At 57.0% G+C, this 11,687-nt stretch overlaps 1 protein-coding gene and 1 long non-coding RNA gene across 2 annotated transcripts; one reads left to right on the top strand and one right to left on the bottom strand.

Annotated features, from left to right (window-relative positions):
• Positions 1-4,476: 4,476 nt before the first annotated feature.
• On the top strand, positions 4,477-5,751 carry LOC135283877 (uncharacterized). Its single transcript, XR_010349489.1, has 2 exons — positions 4,477-4,562; positions 5,460-5,751. It is a non-coding gene; the product is annotated as an uncharacterized LOC135283877 (long non-coding RNA).
• Positions 5,752-9,796: 4,045 nt separating this feature from the next.
• Positions 9,797-11,522, bottom strand: MIS12 (MIS12 kinetochore complex component). Its single transcript, XM_064394485.1, has one exon. The coding sequence runs from the start codon at positions 11,374-11,376 to the stop codon at positions 10,744-10,746; it is 633 nt and encodes a 210-aa protein (XP_064250555.1). The 5' UTR covers positions 11,377-11,522; the 3' UTR covers positions 9,797-10,743.
• Positions 11,523-11,687: the final 165 nt, after the last annotated feature.

Below are 11,687 nucleotides of genomic sequence, written 5' to 3'. Positions count from 1 at the left end.
CCGTGGCTGTGCGGCCCACCGGGGCCAGCAGGAGCCCCATGCCCAAAGCCATGCCAGGCATCCTCTCAGCACAGGCTGAGCCACTCTGGCTGGCAGAATCCTGTGGCACTTCAGCTCTCGGAGCATCCTCTCTGGTTTTGGCTGATCCCAGTGTCCTTGTCCCACACACCCTGGCTCTGCCAAGGACCACTGGCTTCTCTGGCTGCTGAAGGGTGTCCAACAGTGGAGCCACAGTGCCGTGAGGGACAGCGACCTTCCATTTGGGATTGCTTGGACCTGAACAATACCCGTGAGATGTGCTGTTGGATGGGATTCATGCCAGTATGTCCCAGCGGGATCCCCCCAAATCATCTACCCAAGGGGCTGAAAGCCCAAGCAGGTCCGTGCTGGCTCAGTGTTCTCCAGCTGTATCTGACTTGACAATTCCTGTCGACCTGATTGATTATCCCCCTGCCATGAGGTCACCTGGCTCGTGGGTGATGCGAAGGCAATGCAGGTTTTATTTGAGGGGTTTAAGGGGAGTTTGATTGTGTCCATCCGAGGATCCGTCTGGATTCTCTCTCCATCAGGTGCGAGATGAGCAGGGACAGGGTGTGCTGGGTGTAGAACTGACTGATGGACTGGTTTGCAATGAGATAGGATCCGTTTTCTTGCCAGAGAGTGGCACCCAGCTGGGTTTGGATTCAGGCTGGGACTCTACTGGATAGCACCCAGATGGTTTAGATGCTGCTGAGCAGGGCTTGCCCTGTTCAGGGACTTTTCAGTGTCCCTTTGGACAAGCCATGTCCCGTGCTCTGCCAGCAAGGAGGCGACAGCATCACCGCTGCCCTCCTCATGCCTGTGTGCTGCTTAGACAAGAATCTTCCATCCACTCTGCTCCAGAGGGCTCTCGAGTGCCCACGGGGAGCCCATTTTTCCCTCCTGTGGCACTGGGCAGCGCTGGGGCGGGGCAGGGCTGTGATGTCACACGCCTGTCATGCCACAGCACTGTGACATCAGCATGCCTACTTAGGCCGGGCCAGCCCCCGCGGCTGCCAGTGCAGTCGCCATGGGCCGTGCCGGAGCCATGTGTGTCGGTGCCGTGCTCGTGACTGCGCTTGTGCTGCTGCTGGCCGCCGTGGCTCTCTGCTGGGCCATGGGCCGCTGGCAGCCACGGAGGCGGCAGGCAAGGACAGCCAGGAGGCGCAAGCGCCCCGGGCTGCGGCCCAGAGGCACACGGAGGAACCGGGGAGCCCCTGCGGCTCCCAGGCTCCGCAGGCCTCGGGCCACCCCTCGCAAGCGGCCAGGTGCCCCCGCCAGCCCCCTGGGCAGCTCCTGCAGCTGCGGCCCCTGCGTGGCAGTGGCCCGAGAGCTGCAGCAACTGATGAGCTTGCTCTGGGCTCCCAGCGGGACATCTGTGCCGCTCTACTCTGGGATGTGGCAGGCCCTGTGGAAAGAACTGCAGGAGCTGGCGCAGCGAGGCCACCTGCCCTGCTGTGGCTCGCCCAGCTCCTCCAGGAGCCCCCATCCCATTGAGAGGCAGCTCCCAGGAAGCGTCTCTGTCCCTGGGACAGCCTCAAGCCTTGCAAGGATGGCACACCAGGAGACACCCGCCATCCATGCAAGAAGCTCCGGCTGTCAGAGAACGTCCATCCTGCCAGGAGCCTCGGCTATCTCTGACAGCCGCCATCCCTCAGAGAGGCTCAGTGAGACCTGTCAGCCTGCAGAAGCCGCAGAGCCCGGGCACAGGTCTCCCGGCTCCCTTGGACCCACGGACACGACGGGCACAACCCTGAGCCATGACGTGGCCAGGGAAAGCCCGCGAGTCCAAGTGGGAGCCCAGCCCGAGGCAGGGGAGCCATCTCAGGAGCAGGTGGCGGAGCAGCCAGTGTCCTGCAGCTGGCACTTACCAGTCCACAGCTCCCGGGACGCTGTGCCGGCTGTGCCAGCGGGCAACAGCCCGTGCCTGGTGGAGGAGATGATCCTGGAGACACCGGGAGACCTCCACGTCCAGGAAGCTGCTCCCAGACTGCCACCGACCAGCAGCAAGTCTCTAGTAGAAGGTGAGATCTTCTGAGGAGCCGTCTGCGGCTCCCCTGGGGCTCGTGAGGGGCATTCTCAGGCCAGGCCATGCCCGGGCCTCTGAGAGCAGCCTAGTCCCTGGCTGGTCTCAGTGTCTCTGATGGCACGGCTTGAAAAAACCCCTGTGTGGTTTGCAGCTGCTCCTGGGACGCCCCTGTGGCCCAGCTCGGGCTGCAGCCCCGGCCGTGCAGCGGAGCAGGGTCCAGCGCAGGAGGCCGGGGACAGCGAGGGTGCCGCCGTGCCCCGCTGCAGCGGGGCTCCTGCAGCCGCCTGTGCGCGCTGCCCTGGCCCCGCTGTGCCGCTCGCCAGCCCGACGGCTGCAAGGCGGTGGCCGCTGCCCGGCGCGCAGCAGGAAGCAGGTGAGAGCAAGGAGCCCGCGGCGGCCCGGCCCGCTTCAGCCGCGGGCACTGGGGGCCCTGGGCGCAGGGCTGATGGCTGGCTCTTGGCTGCAGGGCAAAAGAAGGAGCTGCAGGAGCTCTACCAGCTGGGCCCGCAGCTGGGCAGCGGTGGCTTCGGCACCGTTTTCTCGGGGACCCGCCTCTCGGACGGCAGCCCGGTAAGTGGCCGGCACGGCCGGGCGTGGCCGCAGGGTCAGGGCCGGGGCCGGGCAGGGCTTGAGCTCAGCCCCCCTGTGTCCATGGCTTGCAGGTGGCCATCAAGCGCGTGGCCCGGGAGAGCGTCCTGCAGTGGGTTGAGTGGGTGAGTGAGCGGGGCCAGCGGGCCGGAGCGGGCCGGAGCGGGCAGGGATAGGCCCGGGGCCCCGGGGGCAGGGGGATGCCGTGGGCTGAACGGGCCAGGGCTCAGGCTGCGAGGCGGAGCGTGGCGGGCCCGGGGATGCCCGACACCGGGGCTGGGTCCAGGCAGGGGGGCAGCTGCCAAGCGTGCCCTGGGCGGGAGGGATCCCCAGCAGCAGGGAGGCTGCCCAAGGGGCCACTGGGGCACGCCGGGCAGGGGCAAGGGGAGGCACGGGGCAGCACCAGGACCGCTGGAGGCATTGTCTCGTTCCCGCAGCCCGAAGGCACCCGTGTTCCGATGGAGATTGTGCTGATGGAGAAGGTGGGCTCTGGCTGCCACAGCATCATCCAGCTCCTGGACTGGTTCGAGCTGCCTGACAGCTTCGTGCTGGTGCTGGAGCGCCCGGAGCGGTCTCAGGATCTCCTGCAGTTGCTGGCGCAGCAGGAGTTCCTGAGCGAGGAGGCGGCGCGCTGGCTTTTCTGGCAGGTGCTGGAGGCCGTGTGGCACTGCACCGCCTGCGGCGTCCTGCACCGGGACATCAAGCCGGAGAACCTCCTCGTGGACCCGGAGAGTGGCGACCTGAAGCTCATCGACTTCGGTTGCGGCACCTTCCTCCAGGAGCAGGCCTACACGCAATTTGCCGGTGAGCCACGGCCCGGGCCCTGCTCCCGCTGCCAGGCCCTGCACTGTGCCATTCCCTCCTGGGCCGTGGGGCGCAGCATTCAGCCGGCTGCCGGCCGCCCCGTGCCACGGGGCAGATGCTGTGCCCCAGGAGCCGGCTGCCGGCTCTGCCGACACAGGGGGGCTGCAGAAGCCAGGCCCCGGCCCCTCGGCTTGGCAGGCCTGCGAGGGCTCCGGCTGCTCTTCCGGCCTTCTGTGCCTTGCCCAGCGGTTTCCTGGCTCCGGCCAACTCTCTGGGGCTGCAGGGTGCCCTTGGGGGAAGTTGTGTCCGCCGGGGCAGCCCCTGCCTCTGGCAGGAGGCTGGCACCAGGCTCTGGAAGGCAGCAGCCTGCGCCCGGCCAGCCCCGCCTGTCTCCCCTAGGAACACACACGTACAGCCCGCCCGAGTGGATCTGCCTGGGCTGCTACCACGGCCATGCGGCCACCATCTGGTCCCTGGGTGTGCTGCTCTACGAAATGGTCTGCGGCTACCTGCCCTTCCAGGACGACCACGACATCGTGCAGGGCCAGCTCTTCTTCGGGCAGCAGGTCTCTCCAGGTGGGTGTCAGCCTCCAGCAGCCGGGCTTTGGCAGATGGCAGCGCGCAGCCCGGCCCGGCCCTGGCGCGGCTCGGCGGCAGCTCCATGTGCCCTCAAGGGCCGGCCGCAGGAGCTGGCCCCTCAGGGGCCGGCTGTGGCACCTTGGCTGAAGGAGGTGGCCGTGTGCCGCCGTGCCGCCGTGCCGCAAAGGGCCGCTCTGAGCACTGGCAGCGTGGCCCGGGTTCTGCGGGCGCCGGCAGCAGCCGGGCAGGAGCCTTCTGCCCGTGACCGGCGCTTTGTGCCTTCTCTCCCCAGAGTGCCGCCATCTGATCCGCTGGTGTTTGGCCAAGCACCCCGCGGACCGGCCGGCGCTGCAGGAGATCTTGCGCCACCCTTGGCTCTGCGGCGGGGACCTTTGATGCCCGGCTGGAGCCCCTGCAGCACCCAGGGACCGAGTCCCACGCAGGACTGAGGGCCGCAACAATAAACCTGCCACCAACCCACTGCGGGCTGTCACGTCTGCTCCTTGGTAGCAACTTCAGCTAAAGAGACCTCTTGGGAGAAGGGGTAATCAGAGCAGCCCTTGTCAAGGTTTTGATGCCTCTCCTCCATGTAGTTGGACTTGTCTGCCAAAATGCAGACTTAGGAATCCCTTTGGACAGGACTGCCTGGTCTGTCCAGGCACTATCCCTGGAAGAGTTTCTTGTCCCTGCGGATGGAGATGGCCAGGAATAGTCTGAAAGCAAAGTGACCCCAGCCCATGGTAGTACAGGAATTCTAGAAGCATAAGTACCAGGAGTAATTATTCTGGTGCTTCCATATTCCAGTCCATGGCTCTGAGGAACAGTCTGTGCCATAGGAGAAGGGCCTTGGTATGGTGCTGGATTGGATCCTTCAGCAGCAAGGCCATGTGCTCCTATGTCCAGCTCTTGAGCAGGCAGGGGAGGAGCAGGACAAGAGGAAGATCTCCACAGTTGGGTTACTCATGGCGAGAGTCTCCACCACTCCCAGTGCCTTTGTGAGAGGTGCTGGACTAGAGATGCAGGAAGCCCTTTGGACAGGACTGACTGCTCCCTCAGAGCCACAGCTGTCTGCTGCTCATTCCTGAGGATGCAGATGGCCAGGAAACGCCTGGAAGTAAAAAGGGGAGCCCAGCCCTCTCCAAGATGCTCCCAGGTGCAAGTGTTCCTGAGCTGCCAATGCCCTATCCATAGCTCCCAGAATGCTGTGGCCAAAATTAAGGACAAATGGAGGGGATAGAGATCCCCAAACCACCTGAAAGGGGAGAATTTATAAAGGGTCCCTGGTCCCCCATAGGGCAGTTGAGGATGGAGGTCACCCAGGTGCCCCTAGGGAAGAGGAGAATGGAGACCTCCCCACACACCCCCTTCAGAAGCGGGAAGAAGAGAGACTTTATATTTTTCCTTTTTAATTATTTTTCCTTTTTTATTTATGTTTCTGAAGCAGTAAATCAAGATGGAGATCTCTGGCTCTGTTCCCAAGAGTGCAGCCTTTGGGTGCAACCCATGAACATGGCTTTGGAGCTTGTGTGTCACCAAAACTGCAGGAAAAACAGAAAATCTCCAACAACATCTTTCAGTGTCAGAGAAGCAGGCATCCCTTCATTCTGGCCAGAACATGCAATGGAATTATTTCATCCACACATGCCTATCATGTGCAGTGAAGATCACTTTGACGCCCATGATTCTTTACCAGACTTTTCTCATATTTCTCAATAAAGACCCCAAAGAAATTTTCCTTCATTGCTTCTGTATTACACAATGCTTGGGATCTGATTTCTTCCCTCTGAGGGTGGGGAGGCCCTGGCACTGGTGTCCCAGAGCAGCTGTGGCTGTCCCATCCCTGTCCAAGGCCAGGGTGGATGGGGCTTGGAGTATCCTGGGATTGTGGAAGCTGTCCCTGCCCATGGCAGGGTGAAACAAGATGAGCTTAAAATCCCTCCCAACCCAAACCACTCTGGGACTCTGTGTTCTGCTCAAACACACAACAGGCCCCAATAGATGTCAATGCCAAACCTACCTGTTAATTGATGGAAAAATTAATTCCCACCACCACAAGAGGAAGGGAAACGGCTCCATAGGAGGGACTGGCAGAGGCTGAGGTTGGAGGTGGGGACATTGAGGGTTCCTTACTGCACAAGCTCTCTTCCTGGATTAATGCTGTTGCCTACTCCAGATGGATTCATACCCCAGTCAGGGAGTAAATAAAATACAAAAAGCAGAATTGCTGATTCCCTGAGAACGCATAGTCCTGGTGAGGTCACCTTGCTGCCACCATGGCACATCCAGCCCTGACATGGTCAGTGACATGTCCCACACCACTAAATACCCCTGGAGCTTATGGTCATTTAGGATCTTGCTGGGGACTCAATTAGGGGTTGGATCCAGCCAGGTAAATGGCTTGAAATCTGCTTGCCTTAATTTTCTTTTAAGTGGGCTATGTATCAAAATGGATTTCTAGAGCAGTAAATTATAATTTAGTGACTATTATAATATTCATTAAGAGATGCTGTCTGCTGCACTGTTACACCAAATACTAATTATTAGAAATTAAGGTGACAGGAGGGAATAATATTCTGAATTGTGTAAGTGGGAGTAATAAGAGCCTAGGAGGGATAAGCAGAGAAAGCAGCAGGAGAATTTCCTTTCCATGGGGAAATCAGGGGTAATGGAATCCTCAGCAGGCCAGCACTGGAAGCCATGGCTGCCCAGGGAGGGGCTGTGGGCAGGGGACAAAATTAATCAGAGCTACAGAGACAGACCCCAAGCAGAGGGGTCATAGCTGTGACATTTGGGTTCAAAGTGTTCAGTTTTGGGGCATCACCACCTGGCAGGATCCATCCAGAGGATTGACCTCCAAAGGCTCCATCTTGCTTCAATGTCATTTTTCTAGTTTGTTTGTTTTCTATTTTGGTTTGTTTAATTTTATTTTTTTTATTCTTCTTCAAGCTGAAATTAAGTTCCTACAATAATTTTGTCACAACCTAGCCTAGTAAAAGGTGCTCTGCTCATGGCAGGGAACAGATTTAAGGTCCCTTCCTACCCAAACCCAACTGCAGCAGGGTGAGATGGATGCAGAGCAGGATGAACAGCCAGGGAAGCAGCCAAAGCCATGCAGAACTGTGTGAGTGACACAGTTTTTTATTTTTAATCACATTCCCTCTCTCTTATGGTTTAATTAGGGGGAAAAAAAAAACCCTCTCATATGTGAAAGCGATTCCTTTGTTGCCAAACATTTCCAGGTTTTCCATTTTCTTCTCCTTGAGTAGGAAAAAGTCATTTACCATGCTTTTTTTCTAGCAGTTTCCAGGGATGTCCCACAAACACGGCCAGGAGCCACCAGCAGCCAAGCCCTGGTGGAGTTTCTTTGCTTGAGTTAATCAATGTTTACCACTAATGGGAGCTGGATGCCAATTTTCTGTGCCCCATTTATTTTATTGCCAGGGCTGGGGTGCAGGGAAGGCAGCACCAGGGCAGCTCTCCAGAAATCCCAGTGAGCACTTGGAATGTTCACTCCCATCCCATTTTATGGTGTGTGATGGCCAAACACATTAGGGAGGAGCTGCTGCATGCACCAGCTGGAATAACTCACAGTGCCTGGCTCTCACTCTGTCCATCTCTGTTATTTTTTATTTGGAGATTCCACAGGGTTGTTTTAAGGATGGGAGTTGCTCTTGCTTAGTTTGTGCCAGCAAAAATCCCTGTGGAAGAATTTTTTTTGCCACAACAGGGGTTTTTTTTCATTATTAGAGTGAATAAGTATCTTTTTCCCTGCCCTGTTGGTCCCTTCAGCCTTGCTGTGGGATGTGGACAGGGATGGGAGCCCTGAGCCACCATGGGACAGCAAAGGCAGGAGCTGACCCACCACCAGCTTGAGGTGAAGTGATTAAAGCTTGTGGCTGCCACCAGCATTTCCTGCCTGTAATTAATGCTTTTAATGAGGAGGCATATGGTAACCCCCCCCTCCTCTCCCGGTATTTTGCCAGGTGTGGGTTCATTAACGGCTGCTAATTACACCATTATTCAGTGTCTAAGTCAAGGAGGGCTACACTGCTCCAACTGCCTGTGAATGCTGCCAAAAATTTCTTAGTGTAAATTTTCTGTTTTCTCCTTATACAGTGAAATGAACGCCTGGGGGATTGCAGGGCAAACCAGCATCCCTGGGACACAGAGCCAGTGTCTTCCCCACTTTCCCTGACCCCTCTCCATGCACAGGGCCTGCAAATCTGGCTGCACTCCTCCTCCTCCTCACAGCCAGAACATGCTTTTATTCCCGGGGTGAGTTTTGCTGGAAGTCTGATAGTCCCAGGAACTGTAGAGGGGCTTGGAGCCATTCTCTGATGGAGCATCCAGCTGCCAGGGCATCCTCAGCCTCGTGGATCCTCAGGGCTCCTGCATGTCCCAGAGCAGGAGGGCATTATCCTGCCAGGAAAACCAGTGGCTTTGCTCCCCTCAGACCTCAGCTCTGCTGCTGGGGTGTTCATTGCACCAAGTGCTTGACATAAGGCTCTTTCTCCTGAAAAAGGCTCTTGGAAATGTTTTACCAGCAGCTGGTTGCAGTTTTTACATTGGGTATTGTGAAGTAGCTCACTCCCAGCCTGGGGCTCTGAATATTCCAGCTCCATGCAAGTATTGGGAGAAAATGAGCATTAAAATCACCTGTTTGGAAGTTCTCCCCTCCTTTCCAAGCCAGTCCCAGGTCCTGCTCCTGCATTAGCCTGGTGCTACCCTGTCTGTGCCTGCCTTGTCACCAGTGGGACCATGGCCATGGACACTGGATCTGCCTCTGGGAGCGATGGGAGCCTGGGGAGAGTGGGACAAGGACACATGGAGAGGCCACTGGGGATGGGGTCAGGGTATGTCAAGCTGCTCACGAGGCTCTGAATGTCCAGAGACCCCACAATCTCATTGAATGATTTGGAGTTGGGAATGTCTCACCAGTGCCACTGGATCCAGTTGCTGTGGATGTGGAACTCAAGGACAGGCGAGTGCTGGGGAACTGCTGGACTTTTCCAGCCCAAAGAATTCTGTGATTCCATGAGCTGCCACAGCTCCCTGCCCAAGGGCACTGCTCCTGCACCGCTCTCTGGAGCATCAGGATGTAATTTATTGTAAAATATTTGATTATGGTGACTGCAGTGCTGGGAGTGTGTGTGGGAGGATAGCATTTCTGAGAGCAGGAAGGAAGGGATGATCACAGGAGGGCCCGAGGCCAGCGGGGGTTAAATCCACACCAGGAGGGTGGGATGCTCAATCCCAGATTTAGCTGTGGACACATTTCCCTGCTTGGTGACACAGCAGGACATGGAAATGCCAGGGGTCAGGGAGTGGGCCAGGCACAGCCCAGTACAACATCGTGCCCAGCATTGCCCTCACCCAGCACTGCAGCTGGCAGGAACCCTGGCCTGGCAGTGAAATTGTCTCTCTCTGGCTGGGAGAGGAGAAACCTGTGAGAATGCGAATAATTCCTTTTTGAAGGAAAACAGAGTGTTGGGGTGTACAAGCTCAGTAGGGTCCAGCTTTCTGCCAATCCGTGTGTGGCCACTCCAGGCACGGAACACCCAGGAAAAGTGTCTCCTATTTTCTGAGGATAAAGCAACTGATTCCCCTGAGGAAACAAGGTAATTCTTGATGCCCAGGAAAGTCACACCGAGCTGCAAAAACAGACCAAGCTCCTGTGGAGCAGATCCGTGGCCCGGGCTGCTGCTGCCCTCTGCTGCCAAGTGACACTTTTCACATCTTACTCTTCTCAATCCAGGGAAGAAAGAATTCCGAACTGTGTTTTATGTTTTCAATACACTTTTTTATTGCAATAACCTCTAAATTATTCACAGGGTTAATGAATTTTAAACCTCTCTGCTAGTAAAGTCGAAATTAATATTGATATTTAATGATAGGACTAAACAGGAGATTAAAAAACTGCTGTGGAAAGATGCACAGATTGTCAGGGATTTTGAATTAAGTACAGAGAGAATAAGTTTAATTACGACACAAGAGCTTATCAATATTCATAACATTTTCACAGGAAAATCCAATTAAATGTTAATAAGAGAAACTTTGTTTAGTAGAAAAGGGACACTGGTCAACAAGAAAACCCCAAACAAATATATATATATAAAGCAACATAAGGTGAAGTAGGACAAAGTGGTGGAATTACTCATTTCCTCCAGAGGCTTCTGCTCTGGGCTGAAACACAGGCACAGGTGGAGTGGTGAGGAACCCTGAGATTCCAGAAACTGGGCTGAAATTTGATTTGATGCCAACAGATCTCATCAGAACCTTGTAGACAGCACCAGAGTCATACTTCTCCCTGCAATTCCTCCTTGCTGCCTTCCCAAACACAGAGAAAGGCACCGGAGCCATGGCCTTGGCAACCTGCAGAGTCCCCGTGGCCTCGCTGACCCCAGGCTGGAAACCACCTACACATCTACAGGTCTTAAGGAGGCTTTGTTTTCCTAACTCTTAAAACAGGCAAGTGCTACATTGGGTTCAAAGGGAACATTCAGTGTTTTCAAAGGCTGGTTGTGCAACCAAAAACTTAGAAGTTAACAACTGGAGTTACATTTTACAGGCTTTCTCCCCTTCCTGCCTTAGGGAGGTGCAAACTGGCACAGTTCAACAGCTTTTAGACCAAATCCTGGCAGGAGGAGTGCAGCAAGGGGAAGATAAGCCCCTGTCATTTTAAGCAAGCTCTCTGTATGGCATCTGCTGCCTTCTCAGAATTTCCATTACATTAACTGATCATACAGCTCAATTTTCTTGCTCTTCTCCTCAACATCTTTCAGCACATCCTGCAATTTCTTACAGCTCTGCGTCAGGAGGGCAAAGCTTTCCTTGAAGTTGCCGGCCCCGTGCTCCCTGCAGATGTTCTCCAGCCCATCAAAGCACTGCAAAATCTTCTCCAGCTCGGCCTGGACAACCTTCTGCTCCTCCAGCTCAGCTCGCAGCGCCTGCTCCATCGCAGCCTCCGCCCTGCACTGCTGCTGCAGCTGCTGCACCTCGTCCTGCAGCGCCTGGAACTCCTCCTGGCTGTAGCGATGCTGCTCCTGCACCCTGTCCTCGGGCAGCACCACGTTCTTGGGGATGTTCAGCACCAGCTGCAGCAGCACTTCTTCCATTGTCGTGAACAGTTTATCGAAGTGCTCCTTCATGAAGAGCAGGAACTTCTCGGTGCATTTCCGGATCCGGGAAGGGCTGATTTTGCAGCCGGGAATGCCGTCCAGCTTCTTCAGCATCACGCCCTCCACCACCAGCATCACTTCGAACAGGTAGTCCTGGAAGGCGATGTACACGCGCAGCATGCACGTCTGCGGCGTGAAGCCGAAGAACTGCGCCTCGTAGGCCATGGGGTCCACCGACATGGCGGCGGGGGCCGGGGCGGCCGGGCCGCGAGGGGAGGGGGCTCTCGGGGGCTCCCCGGCGTTACCCGAGGCAGGCGGCGGGGCCGCTGCTGCCGCTCCTGCCGCCGCTGGCCGAGCGCGGGGCCGGGGCCGGGGCCGCTGCCCGGGGCCGGTTCCGAGACCCGCCGGTGCCGCCGCCGCTTTCCCGCCTCGCCGGAGCGCCGCCTCAGGGCACCCCGCCCGCAGCCAATCAGCGCCCACCAGGGCACTCTTCTGCCCAATCAACGAGCGCTCCGTCCGTCAGTGGGCGTGCCAAGCTCGGCCTCTCGGCC

This window comes from Passer domesticus, chromosome 19 (genome assembly GCF_036417665.1).
Source record: "Passer domesticus isolate bPasDom1 chromosome 19, bPasDom1.hap1, whole genome shotgun sequence".
In the NCBI taxonomy this organism is placed as follows: Eukaryota; Metazoa; Chordata; class Aves; order Passeriformes; family Passeridae; genus Passer; species Passer domesticus.
The sequence above is the reverse complement of the archived record's forward strand: the minus strand, read 5'-3'. Positions and strand labels throughout refer to the sequence as shown.